Consider the following 19,717-nt stretch of genomic DNA (forward strand, 5'->3'; position numbering starts at 1 on the left):
AGCTGTGCTGGTTAAATGTGCTCAGTGAGGCAGGCAGATTTTGTGTTGGGACATCGGGCTAAGAGCAGGACTAGAGTTCAGACATCACACAAAATAGCTTCAGGTCTAGGGAAAAACAAGAGTAATATCATTTCTCAGTCCTCATAAATCAGCTGAAACAGGGTGTTTAACAATGGCCTCAGAGAAGGCGGCATCAGGATAAGCTAAGTGGCTCTGGAGGGTAAAGTTAGTCTGACTTTCACAATTTCTGTTCTTTATCACTAGATTAATTATAGGTTTGTGATCAAACTGAATATATCACAAACTATAACCATAAGTTTTACTCAACAGAGCTTTGATTTCACAAATATGTAGGTTCAACTCACACACCATCAATGCTTGCACCCATGTCCACTTCAATGTTGTTGGCATTTTAAAATTAGCACATCAAAGTGACCTGACCCATTTTAACTTTTGGCTTTCCCCTCAGTTACCCAAATAAGAGGACTCTGTTACAGGCTTGGGCCTACTTTAAATAAAACTGCCAAAACTGAGTTTTGAATACAACCAAAACAAACCAATCCACAATACACCCTGGTCAGAACGTGAATAAACAAATTAAGAGTAAATATGTATGCTGTATTTTTTATTTGTGTTTTAGCCAGCATCAACGGTCTTGTTTTAGGTTAAATAAGCTTCCTGTATTTAATCAACAAGTTATAACCTCAGGGAAAAAAAAACAGAAATCAAACACTTTGTTAACAGAAGACGCATCTACACAAATATCTTTATTACCATTGCAGTTTGAGAAGAGTCTCACTACCGTCCACTCACTGTTTTATCCCCTGTGAGCGCAGCGTTTCCTCCTCTATGAAGTGCTCATGTTCTGTTCCTGGTTCTGCATTTTGCTCAGGGCTGTGCTGCACATCTGCAGCCGTCTGGAGCTCTCTGGTCCCGGACTCCAGGCGAAACACGGTGGGGATCTGACCCAAGACAGGGTTGGTCTCCTGCAGGCCGCAGATCCATCGGGCAAGGGTAGCTTGGTCACTTTGACCTGCCATACACATGGCATAGATGGGACCTTCCTCAACTGGACGAAAGAGGATCCAGTAAGATATCAGTTACCTCAGCCAACAGTATGCATTAATATAACAATCATGTGTTGTTAGTCAGGGATAGCTAGAGAGGCCAACAGAATGCAGCGTACTAAGGTCAAGAATAATGTCATTTAACATTTTAAAATCTAAAAAACCTTACGAATTCTGCACTCACACACATCACATAAGGGTGTACTGATTTCAATACACTGTTCAACACACAGTGTATTGAAATTTAAAACTGTATCACTGATATGACCCTCTGTCTCTTGCAAGGGTCTTGGATTTATCATTTTTTGTGGAAACCACTGTCAGTGATCAAAATTAGGATTCTGGGTGCAGCCCATCAGAGTGAAAAGGGCAAGAAGGGGTAGGGGCTTATCTTAGAGAGGCACTTACAGTTACATGACAGGGCTTTTTATAACTTTTTAAATAATTTTTGGGGTTTGTTTTGTTAGAGGGCAGCGCGGCAGGCAACTTTTATTGATCTGAGTCAAATCAAATGTGTAATGTACAATCGTAAATCAATTATGAATTAAGTGCAATATACAATTATGAAACATGCATGTAGGTTGTGCGTATGGTGTAAACATTAACATACGAAACATGGCACACTTGCAGGCACTCATTTTTGCTGTACCAAAAAACGTATCGAGATGTATTGCATCAAATCGAATGCTGAATTTTCTTATTGTCAACCCCTATTTACATGGTAATTTCATAGTGGTTACTGAATATTTCATAGTAGTTGCTCAATAACTAGCCTTAAAATGACTACATACATAAACCTATTAGTTTAACACAGGGGTGGGTAGCTCCTGTCCTGGAGGGCTGGATTCCTGCACAGTTTGGTGATTTTCCTACTCAAGCACACTTGATTTAACTCATCAGCTAATTACCAGGTTTAGCTGGTCTGTTAGAGCAGGGAAAGCAACAAACTATGCTGACTCCTGCCCTGTGCCCAGCACATTTAGTGTTTCCTCTGCTCCCAACACACCTGATCCTTCTAATAAGCTCATTAACCAGCCCTTAATGACTTGAAGTGGATGTGTGGGGAACTGGGAAAACAGTAAAATGTACTAGACAGGGGGTACTCCAGCACCAGGGTTGAGAACCTGTGACGCAGACCACAGCACATTCGCCATGTAAAACATCATCAGGTTCCACTGAATCTAGTTGCATGCAACTCTACAAAATCAGATGTACATGCTTTTAAGTCCATCTGTGTGAATACTAATTCTAGTTTAAGCTCACCATCATCCACATCAAAGCTGTCATCATCCCCCAAGTCTCTGTTAAGGTCAAGGTCAATACGCTGAGGGTAAAAGAAGCTCTGCTCTGGACCAATCAGTTCAGGATCAGGCTCCTCCTCTATCTAGATGGAACCCATGCAACAGAACAGAGCAGTTCAGCAAGAGTGAGGACAGAGCGCTAACTGTTCATTTTAATCTGCATGACCTAGCAGACACCTTCAACTGGCTAGCACTTTGTAAGTTATTAAGATACTCTGATGGATAATAACGATGCAGTTCATAATCACTAAGGGTGCGCAAATTCAACCGTTCTTGAATGTCTGCATTTTTAACCAATGATATTTAAATATTTAACATACTACCACTAACAGAATGACAACTTGAGTTGCATAACTCAACATAATACATTCTAAATTTGTCATGTGTTTGTTTCCATATATAGCCCCACTCAGATGTCTTCATTTTGCTTAACGTGAGATGCAGTAACAGCGGCTTGTGTCCCAACATTCTGTGATTCTACGCACCATGCTCTCTCAAATTTTTTTTTTTTTGGTTTTCACACAGCTCTGAAAAAAAGATCTACGTCACACTAAATCCAGGATACAGTTCGGAACAATTCCACTCCTAATTTTACTCCTAGTTTCACTCCCTAATTGCCCCTATTGTCAATTTTCAATCTGCAGCAAATTTCCAGGTCGGGAGTTCAATCAGAAATGAATGATGGCGAGGATGATCTACAATAAATCCTCTGACATTTTCAAACATGTTTGATGTGTATGACTCAAAACATTGAGTTCCACAGTATGAGGTGGTCCATGGCCGCTTCAACCTTGTGATGTGAATCTAGCTTTATAGTACCTTCTCCTCAGGAGGGACAGGGTCAGCCCTGAGCAGATAATAATGAACACACGTCTTCCTGAGCCAGAGAGGAAAGGGGCCCTCCACAAACACAGGTCTGTTTGGGTTATGCTTGGCAAGCAGAGAGCGCTGCTCCGGGCTTTGGATTCCTGTTATGAGTGCACAGAGACTGAGCTTAAAGGAAAATGTATTTTATTATTATTTTTTAAACCCTTAAATCATCTCACATCTGACTCTAAGTCATACAGTATATGTTGCCAACTGTGCTGGACAGTGGCCCTCCAACTACCAGAGCTGTGCAGCCGTGCTCTAGAATAAATGAGTATTTTAGACCTGACTTACACTTACAGTGCTGAAGTTATCTAAAATCACTCGGTTGCTTTAAAGTTACTTTGAAATAGTTTACAGCACTAATTCATGTCACTGGAGAAATGTTTTGTCTGTTGAATAAGATTCCAGCTTGAAAACCAAAGAAATGCCTACCTACAATATGAGGTTGAGTGATTTCCTCTCCTGTCTCTGTGATGTCTGTTAATGGAAGCTGAAGACAGAGAAGACAATAAGTAAAACTTCAATGCAGAGCATCTGAATCACAACATCTGGCTTGAAAATATATCTAACGGTTTTCCTGTGCAGCATTAACACTCCTATATCTGTGATTCACCATTTCAAAGTGTATTTACATTGTTTCCTTTGTAAATCCACATGGCTGTCAGACAGGTTTCTTTAGTAGTAAACAGTGTGAGCAAAGAGTGTTCTGCATGATGTCTTTTTGAGCAGTAGTGTAAGTAGAGAAAGATATAAGATTGTTTAAGATTTCAAGCCACTGCTGTCTTCACAACCCTCTTATCTGTAACCTTTTCCAAAATTTTATTTTTACAATTTGAAATTTTCTTTAGTCTAGTTATATTTTCATGACAACTGTTTAGTGTTAACTAAAATACCACAAAGCAAGAATGTAACACTTCATGACATTGTTATATTGTGATGCAAAACTGTGACAATGTGCATGGAAGAGAATGGGCATTCTATAAATTGTGGCACTGAATGCAAATGTACTGTTCAAACACCAAAGACTGCAAATGATCAGTATCAAATCAAATCATGAGCAGACTGCCATCGTTACACCCCTAGTACAAAGTGATATGAAGGACTAAATGTTGCTATGTCTGGCCATACAACAGAAATGTACTGGAAGACTGGTATGCTCAACATATTAGACTGCTAGGCAGTGATAGCAGTTACCTGATAAACACTAATTTCAGCATCCAGGTCATTAGTGATTCGGGTGAGACTGAAGCGTGCAAGGTCGACAGGGTCTTGCGGCAGCTCGTAGGGCACTGGGAATGGGTTTGCATTCTTGAACTTGGGAAACCAATACATCATACGCTGGTACTTTCTCATAGGGTGGCTCTTTTCTCCAAAGATCTGAACAAGGAGGACCTTTGTTTCCACATTAGGCATGATTCCTGGTGAAATAAAGATTAGAAAATATAAAACAGCAATGTGTACCAGTTTTTCCCACACAAAAACACTGACAATGAAACTCACATGCTTACAATTATTGCTCATAACTGTGGTATACAAGATGAATTTCTTTATATAGAACTATAATTCACTGTATACCATCACTGTCCTATCAACAGCTTTGAAAATGACAGCTGTACTTTATATTGTGCAGGAATTTCATAACAAAAGGATTAATAGAAATGGTCCAAAATGACTTGGAATAAAACTTCAGTTAAATTAATGTACATTGAAAGTTAAAATTGACTTTCCTTCTCTTGTAAAGTTATAATTTAATAGATATGAGGTTTTGTAACGACAGCAAGAACATGTACTATAAACATTACATCAAATTATTTAGCACAATATTATTTTTCACAAATGATTTTGTCCACTTTATCTGTAAGCAATGCAAATTGCCAAGTTTTAGGTCTTTCACTGAGATTTACAGAATTATGTCATGATATTGCACTCTTGTGTGTGTTCGATTTTGTGCGGGTTTATCCGTCTTTTTAAATAAGTGCCTCAGCTCAGCACCTGACAAGTAAAAAGGAATTATTATGACCAGTGTAAGTTCTGGGCCAAAGAAAAGGACAACACCGCACATACCGTAATTTTCCATCTGCTCTAACACCTGCACTCCACACTCCTGCTGCCGGGGATAGTGATTGAACATCCTCTGAATAAAGTTCCGCGGCACAAAAACCTCTTTGGGAAACACATCCAGGAGTTTGTTGTAGACAGCAATGTCCCGTTCTACTCCAAATTCTGGCATTTTCTTCAGAGCAGCGTATATAAACTCCACATGTCCACGCCGCCGGATGTCCTTCTTGTTGAAGACATCGACTACTCTATTGAAATTAGCTTTGGTCTTTGCATCCTTAGCAGCCTGTGCAAACAGGTCATCGTGTGTGACCAATGACTTGTCCTTTTTCTCAGTCTCATGCTCAAATATTTCTCGAAGATCTGCACTGTCTGGCTTGTTCTTGTAAACTGATGAACCACAATGAATCCACCTCAGCCCCTTAAGAAATCACAAAAATGTCAGTTATTAGAATATCACACAAAAAGAAGTGGCTCCTACTTAGTAGTCCTTCTAATGTGCAGCCCATAATGACAAGTAGTTACTAGCTAAAGATGCTCCTTTAATTCTCCTTTAGTCCTGTCAGCTGAAACAACCAGGTAAATGCTTACTTGACCACAGCAGAGTCGTGGTACTGGGGACTGCAGGAGAGCTGTATGAAGACAGCTGGGCTTGATAGGCGTCTTAAAGAAAGGAGTGATCCAGCCAATGTGCTGGGCTCGTAAGAGAAGCCTGGTGACCTTCATGGTAAAATATCATTCCTTCTGTGGAGAAAATGCAATTCCAATTTTGCACAGCAGAGGCAAAACAGCAGGAGATATTAGTTTACTTCAGTTCACAATTATTATGACTATCAGGTCATTTTTAACCAAAGTTATCTAGTTCATTCATATAATTACTTATTGTTACACAGCTATAACATACAGACATAAACAGTTACCTTGTGATTATGTAGTTATAGGTAATACATAGCTATAATATATAAATATACCTAATTAACTCTTGTCATTACAAAGTCATGAAGGCTATAGTATTGCACTGAGTTAACTCGTTAACTTGTAAGTGACCATTTAGTTATATTTAACATAAAGCTAAAAAATTAGATAGATACAGACAGTTAGTTCACACAAAATTATGTAGTTATAGTTAATATACTGCTATGGCATTACATGGATGCAGACAGTAACACATATACACTGATCAGCCTTAACATTAAAACCAACTCTTTGTTTCTACACTGATTGTCCATTTTCTCAGCTCCACTGACCATATAGTTTGTAGTTCTACAGTTACAGACTGTAGTCCATCTGTTTCTCTGCATACTTTGTTAGCCCCCTTTTCACCTTGCTCTTCATGGTCAGGACCACCACAGAGCAGGTATTTGGGTGGTGGATCATTCTCAGTACTGCAGTGACACTGACGTGGTGGTGGTGTGTTAGTGTGTGTTGTCCTTGTACGAGTGGATCAGACACAGCAGTGCTGCTGGAGTTTATAAACGCAGTGTCCACTTATTGTCCACTCTATTAGACACTCCTACCTTAATGGTCCACATTAGATAATACCTGCTCTGTGGTGCTCCTGATTATTGAAGAACAGGGAGAAAGGGGGCTAAGGAAGTATGCAAAAAAACAGATGAACTACAGTCTGTAATTGTAGAACTACAACTGCACCTATATAGTAAGTGGAGCTGATTAAATGGACAATGAGTGTAGAAACAAGGAGGTAGTTTTAATGTTGTGGCTGATCAATCTATAACCATCCAGTTACAGTTACTCTATAACTATGGTATTACACAGATGGAGCTAACTCTAGTCAACTGTAATTGAATCAATACAGTTCACGGGTGGCTAAATCTCCACCTGTTTTCCGATCTTTCTGAGGTGAACAGTGTGGACAGCAGGTTCTGTTATTTAAACAGCTGATTAAATCTGACTGCAGGACACGAGTGGAGCAGAACCGGTGACACAAGAACCTAACACACATAAAAACAATGAGTATGTAACTTTATTTACCATTGTCACACCGGATTAACACGTGCCCTCTTGTGTGGTTTGAAGTCAGTCCTCTCCGTCCAGAACATCAGTGTAATAACTGTAATATGTCACCCTTCAGCGCTCAGATCTCCTTCAAGCCAAACACACCGCCATAACCTCCTACTTCAGTCCGTCATCTTCCTCCCGTCCCTCCTCGCTGATTAGAAACATTTGCTCTCTCTTTATGGTTCCGACGTGTTGGTTCCGCACCATACCTTCCCCCTGTTCACCCCCGAGCAGCAGTAAATGTTTCTGTTATATTTTTTACGCCTTGCTGTTCTAGTTACAGGACGGTAACAGAACCTTATCTAGATTAATGACTTTAATGAGACTGAACCTTTTCACTAAGCCAGTGAACGGATTAATACCGATAACAATCTGTGTAATGAATGTGAAAATGTCTGTTGGAAACACGTGTGTTCATACTTATCTTACTTCATATCATATTCAGGAACACGTAATAAACTTTTTTTTAATTTTTCTTATCACCAAATACTTCAAACATAACTAGCGTACAAAACTGTTCCAAAATGTACCATTTTGTAGAAATTTAATTTATACATAAACCTCTTAACTTATAATAAGAAAATATCATTTTTGGAATAATATATATGTGTGTGTGTGTGTGTGTGTGTGTGTGTGTGTGTGTGTGTGTGTGTGTGTGTTCAGTAGCTGTAATGTTAACGTCCTACGACCCAAACCTGTTTGCTGTAGAAAAACAAAAACATACTGGTATGTGATCGTTGCTTTTAAATGTAATACCTCATCCTACTTTCTGAGAACTGCAGTAAATACTGCATGAATGGCTGGAAACGTTTAATTTGACATTTTCGCCGTTTCGCTCCATTCACTCCCGTTCATTGAAGACTCTCTGTTTGGCGCCCTCTAGTGTTTGCGGTGTAATGGGAGAAATAGGAAGTGGTCGGACTCCCTCTGGACTGGCTGCTGTTCGCACCATCGCCGCAAGGTGGCGCAGGGACGGTTTATCAGTTCTCATAAGTTCTGGTCTGTTTTTTGGGTTGGACAGCGGCGCTGTGGCGCCCCTCTTTATCGCGCGTCTCTTCGGCAGGGCAGCAGTAGTTTAGATGAGTGTCAGAAAGACAGCTGGATTAAGAAAGAGAGAGGGTGTGAGTGTGAACCGAGCTCCTGCATGAAAACCATCCAGACTCGCTCCTCGCCGTCGTGCACTTGCTCGCCTCCGCGGCCGCCGCGCAGCTCATTTCCTGGGTCGGGCAGTTTGGAGTGGACTCGCTTCTCCGCTCCACACACGTGTGTGGTTTTTCTTCTCCTCCAAAGCGCTGCTGACCACGGCTCTGAGACTCTGAGGGGGCTGGACTGGACTAGTACGGACTCTTCACCTCTCGGCACCATGAGCTCCTTCCAAGAGGTGTGAACAGCGAATCTCTCTCCAGCAACATGGATGGATCGACGAACAGCCTCGGTGAGTCTGACTGGCCGTCCGTCTGCCCCGTCCACTCCGAGCAGACAGGATTTTTATCTGCCTGTGAAGCTGTCAGTGTTGTTCGCACTTCTGCTCACACCAGCCGCCCACAGCAGCCTCTGGTGAAAACTTTGTGAAAGTCTGAGCTCTGCATCCGTGTAAAATCTCAGTCGTTACGAAATTTGAACCTGTTATTTTTTCCTGACGTCTGACTGGGTGTGTTTGAAATGGCAGTTTGCACGGTTTGTAGTTTTTGGCCGTTGGTGTTCAGGAGTATAGACGCTCGTGGGCTCATCTAGAGGTGGGCGATATAGCAGAAGTCTAATATCGCGATACTTCAGGACATTCTCACGATAAACGATATGTGACGATATTTGTTCTTCAGACATCTGATCAGTCGGAAGAGAGAAAATGAAAAACAGTGGTACTACATTTCAAAAATACTATCAAAACACATGAATACAGTGATTATTATTTAATATTTCGCATACTGTGTTGCACTAAATCCAGTTAAACAGGACTAATTTTGAGCTCTTTATAATGAAAACAGGAAGTTGGTCAGTTTTCTACAAGTACTGGTGAAATCCACAAAACATTCAGAAAAACATATTGTATTGTATTGTGACATAATTTATCATGATAGTGATATATATATAGTCATATTGCCCAGCCCTAGGCTCAGCGTTGTCTTATTTTGTGGCTTGTTTACCTTTCTTTACTGTAAACCTTGTTTATTTCGCCATGAAAAGGAAACAGTGCGGCTCAGCGTCAGTCTCCAGCTGTCATTGTTGTGGTTTGGTTATCAGACATTTCAGCTGTGAGTGTGTTTTGTTTACTTGACAGTTTGGTCAGTCAGTTTAGAAACTGAATTACTGTGATTACTATAGTAAGTAACTTATTTGGACATTTATGCCATACCTAAAATGTGTTAGCGCGTTTTGTTAGAAAGAAAAAGTCAAATTAAGTGTCATTTATTTCAGACAGACCCATACAAAACTGTTGTTTCTTTACGACAGTGTATTCTTTTGAAAGGCAGCTGGTATGTCTCAGATTCTTATCGTTTTGAGCAGTTTCTTTGCAGATTTCTGCAGGTTTGCATCCAAACTGTCTTTGCACACTTCTCAGTTTTCATGATGAACACAAGCTCACCGACACCACTGTACGAAAAACAGCCTCAGACATTTCTTTACAATACTCTCAGTGCAGTCTGGTTGAAATTCTTTCCCAGGCTTTCTCTACACAAAGAGCCTAACATTAGTTTGGTGTATGGCTGAACAATTTGGGGGAAATATCTTATTGCGATTTTTCTGACCAGTATGACCATTACGGTTTAAATGTAATTAGTAATTCTATAATAATGTAATTAATAATTCTATAAATTAAGCGCCAATGTTTTTTTTTTTTTCAAGATCGGCACATCACGTCCAGTTCATGAATTCTGAGTTATTTGATAAAATTTTTCAAAACTTTAAACTAAGTTTAAACTAAAGCGGGACGTAATAGAACACTGCAGCTCTTGCTGTTTGAAAATGACACCCTTTCACATTACAGTTTTGATAGTCAGAGGAGTAATTGTTCAGCCCTAGTTTGATGTTGTGCTAAAAGTGTCTTTCTCTAAAAAAATACTGTTTTGTTTAACACTTTCTGAAGTAACATAAACACGTTCACTATCATTAACCAATCGGTAAATGGCTAAACTGATTAAGATTTGAGGATTTGGAGACCTCTCTGGTGGAAATGTGTCATTGCAAGCAATGTGCAGAAGAAGATTTTGTAACATTGGTTGTGTTTCGGGTCCCTTCCCCACGTGGATGAGTCTGATGATTGTGAACAAGTTGACTGAGTATTTAAAGAGAACGCTTTGAAAGACGTGTCTTAAAAGGATGTAAGTGAACGAGCTGCTATTGTCATCATATCTTCATTAGTATTATGTGGAATTTGCCTTTGAGACCTAATCATTGAGCTGGAGCTTCTTTTTCAGCCTGTGGCGTTAATATATAAAGACTTATGATGCGATGTAAAAAAAAATTCGACCTGTATCTCTGACTTTTAAATTATTATTTCAGGCTACCTCTTTCAATTTTAGCCAAAAAATCTCACATAATGCAGCTATAAAGTCACCAAATTCAGTTTGGGCCCACTGTGTGTGTTTACCATATTAGGTGCTATGTTGTATCTCATATCACTTAGGTCAGTAGCAGTAAAGGGATAGAATTGCCAAACGGAAAACTCCTGAAAAAGTCCACATTTGCATGTTCTCAATTGTGGGCATATCGGCTCATCTGCTCTGCAATACCCTGCACTACCACCCACTTTGCTTTTTAGAGACACTGATGATCCTGTTTCCTGTTACATAGGTTTTTATTGGTGTGTGTGCACTACTGTATAGCATACTGAAACCATTGTGGGGAGCCGTCGTGTTGGCTTTCATTTTGTTTACCGCCTTGTAAACTGCTGGAGCTCTCAGGCTTTGAGGAGCAATAAATATCACATGGAGGAAACCCTCAGGCATCTACTGGCAAGTTGAACGTCCGTTCTGCGTTCTCGATGAAGTGTTAATGCATCCCAGCTTTTGCTGTAGTGGCTCGCTGATGGTCTAGCAGCAGAACATACTTGTAGTCTGGATTGAATCGAAAGAGATCATTGTCAAAATCTTTATTATGGCGCCTGTCGTTTCTCAAAGTGATCCAGCTTGAGGCTCAGTTTGTTTCCAGACAGCCTGCTGAAAGTCTTATTGTGGAGAAAGTGAGTCAGCAGCAAGAAATTGTTCAAGTTGAAGGAAGAGTAAATACCCTGTGTGTCCAGAAGTTTGTGGACACCTGCTTGTTCAGTGTTTCTTCTGATATCAAGTGTATTGATAGAGAATTTGCTCCCCTTTGCTGCGGTAACGGTCTCTATTCTTCTGTTTAGTCTTTACACTAAATGGTAGAAGATTGTTGTAAGGATTTGATTGCATTAGTGAGCTCAGGTGTTGATGTTTGATGGTTGCATCTGGATCAAAAACTACATTTATAATTAAAACTTCAGTACCTGAGCTCACTAATGCTCTTATGCCTGAATGCAATCAAATACCCCAGCAATGTTCCAACATCAAGTGTATCCTGAGATACACTAGATGGTGGGTGGTGCTCCATCAATCCATAGAACTCAGTTCCACTGCACCACAGCACAGAGGAGCTTTAAACTCCTCAAGCCAACACTAGGCTTTTGGCTCTTGCACAGCTGCACCAGAGCATCCCATTCTACTGGTCTGTGCTTTTCTATGGAGATTATACAAGCTGCATGTGTGCAACTGATCAACTGTGTCACCAACAAGTGCAACTAGTAGCTGAACTCACTAATTAGTAGAGGTATCTGGATACTTTTGGACATATTGTGCACACGAGGCTTTGCTGAAGGCTTAGACTGGATGTTCCCACTATTGTAGTGCTTGTTTGGTTGTAAATGGCGATATTACGTTTGGAAGAGGGAACATGTTAATTCAAAGTTATTAAAATTTAACTAAATATTGACTTGATTTAAGGAAGATGGAACAATAAACAGGAAGAATTTAAAGAGGGAGTTTTCCATGAAAGTTTACTTTTCTCTTATCAGATAGCGTGAAAGCTTCACTTCATATAAAGCAAACAAATCACTCATTTTGCATAGGTTTCCACTGCCTTTTTATTATACTGACATTTCCTTTTTGGCTTGTATAATTAATCATTTGCATATTGAACATAGTACTTAGCAGCCTGGCAGCTCGCAAGCATTCCTCTCCTACTGCTTTCTGACTTCTAATCTGCAACACGTTTTGGATGAACAGTCTCTTCAGTTGAGCACAACAAAAAGTGCCTAGATGACACTTGCATTCATCTCATCCCAGCCATTTGGGATGAGATGAATGCAAAGTCTTAGATGTAGTAAGTTTGGATCGCAGTCTCATTTACACTTTAAAGTAAAGGTGCCAAAAAGGGTTCTTTGAAGCAGTGTCACAGAAGAGACGTTTTTGGTTCCTTGAAGAATCTCGAGAACCCCATGAATGGTTCTCTAAAGATTTGTTTCTGTAAATGAAATGCATAAGTGTGAAGAACTTTTTTTGAAGTTTAAAGAACCTCCACATAATGTAAAGGTTCTATACCAGTTAAAGGTTTTTCATGGAACTGCACCATCCAAGCTGAGAACCATTTAGGAACCTTTATTTTTAAGAGTGCAGCCACAGTTGCCTTTGACGTTTTTCCTAGTTATTGTGCAATTATTGTACAGTTCACTCAGATGAAAAGATAAAAAGATGTAGAAAGAATGTATAGATGTCTTCATTTAGAAATGATGTATGAATGGGTTGTCTTGATGCTTGAATTTTAACTTTGATACTCAAGGATAGACAAGTTTAAACATTTGCATTGGCCTCAACACCATTAAATCTTGTGGCCAAAATTACAAATTTGTAGCAAGAATGATAGAAACATGTTTGTCGTAAATATATAGTATTTACATGTAATGAACAACCAGACAACCAAAAACTACTCAGGTGATACTTTGAAAAGGAAATGTTTATTAAAAAGGTTACATTAATAAGAACACTGCGGTGACGTTAGCTATGAGGGTGTTTCTCATTTGATACAATTGGTTTAACTTGTGACCAAACAGGCTCTGGATCATGGCGGATAGTGGGTGTTTTTGAATGGTGTGAAAATTCAGCTGGGTTTCACAAGAACGTCTTAGCACAAAGATGATTAGTAAATGATAGAGCGAGCATGACACTGAACACTGTCTCTACCAGTTACGAAGATCTTAGCACTAAGAAGAAAAGAAGAAGAAAGGCAAAAAAAACAAAACAAGAAACAATCTTAAAGGCAAGTGGCCACTCAGCCTACAGGCTCTGCATTTTAGTGGACAAATGTAAAGTGTTGTAGCCAGGGGCACCGTGCAGTAGTTAATGTCAACCATGTTTGATACCAACACCAAGTGCAGGATCACAGTGCATGTTTTCCCTGAACACCCAGTGTTTATTGGATTCAGCATGGAAAAATGTTCAGCTTAACATGTGTAGTTTCTGAATTTAGTCTCTTTTTGTTCCTAAAAATAAAAATCTTCAAATGTCAGAAAAATCATATAGGTAAATACATAATTTAAACATGGCCTCTTTCAGCATGTTCTGAATGGAAGAACAGTGGAATAGAATATACATTCACGACATGTCAAAAGATTTTCACGATACACAATATGTCACCACATGTAGTTTTTTTTTGAGGTTTGAGAAGTTGAAACAAAGAACAGCCAAACAGTGAGTTTTCATTTAATATATCAAATTAAATGGAATGTTTTCAGAAGGGACTGCTGATTTTTAACAATAGCAGATCCAAATTTGATTGTGAATAAAGGTATGAAAATTACATTTAATAAAAAAATACACATGTACACTGTTATATATTCATCCGAGGTATGAGTATACAAAATTTGGAAACTTTCGACGCGTGTACTTGAACATGAATGGGGTTAAATAAAGAACTGAAAGCATATTGAATCGTTTACCTGTTGTTAAAATCACTGGACTTTCACTGCAGCATACAGCACTGACATGAAGCTGAAGACAGTGAATGCCATCCAGCTCATGTATGTATATATTTATCTCAGCCCTTTGAAAATTTGCTTAGTTCAGCTAAAGCTCTGAAAGCAACACCTGAGAGAGAAATTAAGTGTAGCGGCCAGTTAACAGGCCCTCACTGTCCAGCACACGATCACTTCATCATGTGAACAGACATCAATGCTTGCATTTCATTGCAACCGTGAAGCTTTCTGACTGTGAGAGGTGAGAAAGTTTGCGCACCTCCTTGAGGTTTTGCATTGTGTGTGTGTGTGTGTGTTTGTGTGTGCAGTTGAGTGAAGGTGCAGGGGCGGACAGGATGTGCTGATGTCGGGCCGTAGGGCTGTAAAGCTGTCACACTGCTACACTGACAGGAAAGACAGCAGTAGACGGTGGGCGGCCTGACGCACAGACGAGCGCTAGTACAGCTGTAATGATGCTTTCAGTTCTCACAGCTGTCTGTTTCAGACGTGCGCTTGAGGGTGGATGATATTTAACATCACAATACTAGAAGCCATTTTCATGATATGTGAAATGTGATATGTATCGGTTAATTTTTCTGAAGTTGGTGAACAAGTTGAAATAGACTAAATGCACCATCAAAACAACAGTGCCAAGACAATGAAAAAGAGTTTAATCTTTGCAATTAAACTAAGAAAGAAGGAACGAGAGAGAAAAAATGTTGGTACAAATAAAAATAAAAATTACAAAATAGACTTCCACTCAGTCAAGATACAGTTTATGCAGTTACTGTACTCTGTAGGGCCGGGCAGTATCACAGTGTTTATTGTTATCGCAATAAATTACAGCAGAGTATCTCTCAGTATGGATTTCTGAGCATATCTTGGATATCGTTAGCACTTAAAGAACACTGAAAAACGTCATCATTCATTACAAAGAGAGCATAATTAGTCCTGTTTAATTAGATTTAAAGTAGCACAGTATGTAAAAGGTAGAGTAAAAATCATTTGTATTCACAGCTTTGATAGTGTTTTTTTAATCTGGCACTACTGCTTCTTGTTTTGTTTGTTCCAACTTCTCAGATGTCAGAAAAAGTAAATATTGTGAATATCATATATTGTGAAAATATCTTGAAATATTGTGACATTATACAGGGAGATTCATTCAAAAAAGGCTCAGAATATTCTGTTGTAACCCCCGTGTGGATGAAGCAATCTGAACCAAAAAAATCCGCTACATACCTTGACGTATTTGTAATCGATTGCATTACATGCGATGCTGGAAGTGATCTCCATTTTCTGCCAGGCACAGGGGGTATGGGGTGCTAACCCTGCGCCAGTAACAGAGTCCTCTTATTCGGCTAATCATGTAGATAACAGCGATCGGGGGTGGTCCATATTATTTACTGTTTGAGAATTTTTGCCAGTTTAACTTATCCTTTTGCCTTGTTCCCTCAGGCCATTTGAAATGACCTTTTTCTCCTGATAAATGATAGCATGAGACATGTTTTACTTGTGTTTTTCAGAGATCAAAGTCATTTTCCAGTCTGAAACGCTGACACTGCAGTGTGAGGATAAATAAAGTTTGTTCTGTAGCATAGCAGGCTGGGAGCGTTGGACTGAGGGCTATCAATCATGCACACTTATCAGAAGATTAGGCCATACGACACTTCTCAGAAAGGTCTGTTCAGACACCAAACATGTCTTTACTGAATGCTTGCACTCTCAGGATGTGTTTTGATGCTTTCACAGACAGTGTTGTAATACATGTTGTGTTCGCAAGAAGGACACAATGTGTTGTGTTTAACACATCTGTTTTGAAAGTGTAGATTTGGGTTAAAGGGGAAATTGCTGTAATGACAGGTATGACATGCTTTGGAAGAGGAAAGAAGCCTAAAATATGGAGTGAAACATTTTAAAAATGATGAATAAACTAAATGTATTTAATAATCAAGAAATATATTTCTTCCAAGAACAGTATAGCTTTAGTAGTTCTGTTTTCTCAGTAGCTAAAGGGAAATTCTGCTGCTTTCCCAAGTAATAATGAGAAAAGATAATTTTAAAAAAGGAAATTTTCAAACCACAATTGTATTAAAAAGCAGCCCATGAATCCTCTTCTGTGCTGTTTCCTCTGCGTCTTTGTGGTTTAGAGTGATGTGATGTTTGACCACCCAGGGGATTCGCTGTAACTGCTGTCTGCAGTCTAGATAAACAGGATTTTCATGTGAACATTCACTGCAGGTCCTCTGGGGCTGGAAGAGACCTTAAGTGACCAGCTTGGAAAAGCCTTGGTGAAAAGAGACATTGAGTCTGAATGTGATTGAGCCTCTCGCATTCCCCAGCTATCGCTTATCAGCAGACTTCATTTACCTTTGTTTCTGAGTCGGACGCCTAGAGCACAATTCATCTGAAATCATATTCATGCTAGGATTGTGAACCAGTTGCCAAAGTTGAATTTCTCATATCTGCTTTTCAGGAAACTTTGTAGAATTCGTTCCTTTTATAGCCCCACCTTTCTGAGTTTATATGTGTACAACATCATTTTGTTCTATGCAGAAGTCCATTGAAAATTTGAAGAAAATAAAACAGTGGGCAATACTTCCCCCTCCTATTCTGGGTGTGAAGAAGGGAATGACCACTTGACAGCTGCCATTTAAAAGGGACATTGCTCAGTAGTGCTGGAGGGGAAAGTTAAAGCTCTGGTTTAAAACTGGCTTCAGTAGTGCCGGAGGAGAAGATTAAAGCTTGTGTGCATCTCAAGCTGCCAGACAGATAACTTTGAGTAGCCATTCAGACTCAAAGAGAATTAAACTCTTATTATTAGCTGTGCCATAAGCCAGCAGTGTGTTTTAGTTAGCATAGAGTTTTTATGTAGGCTGTTGGAGAATGTCTGATAGATATGTTTAGACTAGCCTATTCTGACATATGATAACACAATACAAATATTTTGTGCAACAAAAACACCAATACATTTAACTGCATTAACACCAATATAGCTGTATTCAAAAGTTTGAACACCCCAGATCAAATGTCTGTTTTGTTGATTTTGAAAATAGGTTAGCACATCATCTAAAGAGGACTTACTTTAATGATTTTTTTCTGCTAATTTTAGTGCACAGTTTCTGTTTTTTTGCTAAGTTTTACATACTGCAAATAATAAAACATAAAACGCACCACATTTTATTTTATTTTTTCCAGTAAACCGTGCACAAATAAACACTAGTTGTGCATTAATATGTGCAGATGTGTGTTACCTGTAGAAGATGTGTACTTATATTTGCATAAAATTCCCAGTTATTCCAGAACAGTTTGACTGGTATCAAAATTTCCTACCACAAAAATGCTGATTATATTCTTTCATTTTTTACCAATTTTTCTTCTGTTACTAGTTCATTGTTGCAAATGCTGAATTTTAAAAAGTAGTGCACTTAGTTTTTCATGTTTTTTTTTACAAGTGGCGGCTGATTTGCTGGTGTATACTGTCTATTCCAAATTGAGTAGAAAAACTGAATATCGTGATATATCATGTACCATGAACTTGTCTTCAAGTATCGTCATATATTGCTATATTTTTTACTGTATCACCCACCTTTGATTGAGTCTAAAAGAATGCTTGCTTTGAAAGGAAAGAATCAGAATTTTAATGTGTACTTTTGGGTGATTATTATTTGTTTGGTAAGTGTAGCATCTGTGTTGATAGTGGTAGTTGGAATAAGCTTTTGATTATGGCTCAGGCTTTATAAAGAAAATTGACTGTGAAAGCCATATTTGTGGGGTGAAAGAGGGAGAGAGAGAAATCCCCTCTCTGCAGCTTCAACATGATGAAATATGCTCAGCTTATCCTAGCTGTAAGGTAAGAGGGATAAATCTGGGTGTTGGATACAGTTTGACTGTCTCTTTCCGTTACTGGCTATACAGAACTCACCAGATGACTTCTCAATGGCCGCTGTGTATCGAGAGCCAAGCAAAAATTGCAGAGCATGTCAGCTGAACACACACACACACACACACAGGTTTGTTTTTATGCAATATCAGTAAGTGTGGTCATACACATGTCCCATCTGTACTGTATAGATGTAGGTAAATTTATATAATAATAACATCATCGTTTTTGGGACAAAACTTCATGAATGAAAGTTAATGGAACAGGATTTTTTCAAAACATTTTTAGACCATTTCTCTTGGTCTATTCATCGTTAAAATTTGGCATTATGTAAACAGCAATTGGCATTTATGAATGATAAATTGATAAATGTATCAATTTATCAGAAAAACAAAAAAACAACAGAAATGGAGATACTAGGTTTTGTCCTGACCGCAACGATATTAGGGATGCACAGTTATGGTAAACGTGGGCCGATGCCAAAATTATATATTTTTCATGTACATATCTGCTGATGCAATTGGGAATAGATCCACCTTAATTAGCATTACATACAGTAATTAGCATAACATTAATTTCTGAAGGGTTACGAATGCAGTAAAAGCAGTCCAGTTCTGCTCTTTTGTCGTACAAATCCAAATGTCGATATATTTTTAAAGCAATGACTTAAATCCAACACCATCGTGCATCCTTAAATAATATGTCACATAGGTATTTAACATATGAGAAACCCTAACCTTAAAAAAAACAAAAAGAAATGATTTTACCCTTTCATTTCTGAACAAAATGAAACATGAAGCTTTTATATAAAGCATTTTACAAAGTTGGGACCATTCCGTTGGTACTGGCAGCCCTCTGTTCTTCTGATATTCCTGCAAAACATTTCTGTTCTGAACATGTACAAAAACAAACACACACACACACACACACACACACACAGGCTGAATTTAACTCATCATAGTTCATCATTCTGCACCTGTCCATATTAATGTTTGCACAGAGCAAAGGTAAGAGAATAGAGTGAGGGGTGGTAGAATGAGAGAAATGGGGAGGGAATGCTTGTTTCATGCTCTTCCATGCACAAGCCTTGTTCTTTCACCTTACACATTTAGGGAAAACACTGAGGAAGAAAAGAGGAGCCAGATGAAGACAAATTGCTAATTGGTTCCTGATGTGTGGTTGGCTGCTATTCAGAAAGCCTCTTGAAGGAGCATTCCAAGCTTTTTAGCATGTGATTCTTAACCGTAAAGACCGGTTGGGCAGATTTAGTTAGCATTCAGAGCCACATTCAACCTAGCAGACAAAACAACATGGCACTGAACTAGAAGGAAATGAATACTTATGAATTGCTATATAAGGAAAGCATTAAATCCACTAGCAGCAAACAGTGTTAAACAGCATGATAACTAGTGATGGCATTAGAGATTTTCTTTTCTGATACTGATATCATTTGACATTGATAGCATTGCAGTATTGTTTCATTTAATTTTTTTTTTTTTATTAAAGAGCTTAACTTAAGATAAACATCTTAAAAGAGGCTGTCATGCTGAAACCACTC

The 19,717-nt window shown here is 38.9% G+C and overlaps 2 protein-coding genes across 4 annotated transcripts in view; one reads left to right on the forward strand and one right to left on the reverse strand.

Moving 5' to 3' along the window:
- Window positions 1–612: 612 nt before the first annotated feature.
- Window positions 613–7,571, reverse strand: ecsit (ECSIT signaling integrator). The gene is made up of 8 exons (XM_036597742.1): window positions 7,289–7,571; window positions 5,888–6,040; window positions 5,303–5,717; window positions 4,433–4,656; window positions 3,671–3,728; window positions 3,188–3,336; window positions 2,331–2,451; window positions 613–1,069 (listed from the first exon to the last, which is right to left on the reverse strand). Exons 2-8 carry the CDS (start codon window positions 6,020–6,022, stop codon window positions 810–812), a joined length of 1,362 nt encoding a protein of 453 aa, XP_036453635.1. The 5' UTR covers window positions 6,023–6,040; window positions 7,289–7,571; the 3' UTR covers window positions 613–809.
- Window positions 7,572–8,274: 703 nt separating this feature from the next.
- The window catches only part of eml3 (EMAP like 3), a 55,150-nt gene continuing 43,707 nt past the window's right edge, over window positions 8,275–19,717 (forward strand). Inside the window, exon 1 of one of the 3 annotated variants that reach the window (XM_036597736.1) lies at window positions 8,275–8,750. In XM_036597736.1, coding sequence (XP_036453629.1) covers window positions 8,726–8,750 — 25 coding nt within the window. In that variant the 5' untranslated portion in view covers window positions 8,275–8,725. Of the gene's footprint in view, window positions 8,751–11,156; window positions 11,269–19,717 lie in introns of those variants that run through there. The other 2 variants (XM_036597738.1, XM_036597737.1) reach the window with 2 other exon arrangements.

This window comes from Colossoma macropomum, unplaced genomic scaffold (assembly GCF_904425465.1).
Source record: "Colossoma macropomum unplaced genomic scaffold, Colossoma_macropomum, whole genome shotgun sequence".
In the NCBI taxonomy this organism is placed as follows: Eukaryota; Metazoa; Chordata; class Actinopteri; order Characiformes; family Serrasalmidae; genus Colossoma; species Colossoma macropomum.

Coding starts and splice junctions, on each gene's coding strand:
- ecsit (XM_036597742.1), bottom strand. CDS start 6,022: ATGAAGGTCACCAGGCTTCTCTTACGAGCCCAGCACATTGGCTGGATC. Junction 5,718..5,887: donor CACGACTCTGCTGTGGTCAA/GTAAGCATTTAC, acceptor TGATTTCTTAAG/GGGCTGAGGTGGATTCATTG. Junction 3,337..3,670: donor CACTCAACCTCATATTGTAG/GTAGGCATTTCT, acceptor CACTCATAACAG/GAATCCAAAGCCCGGAGCAG.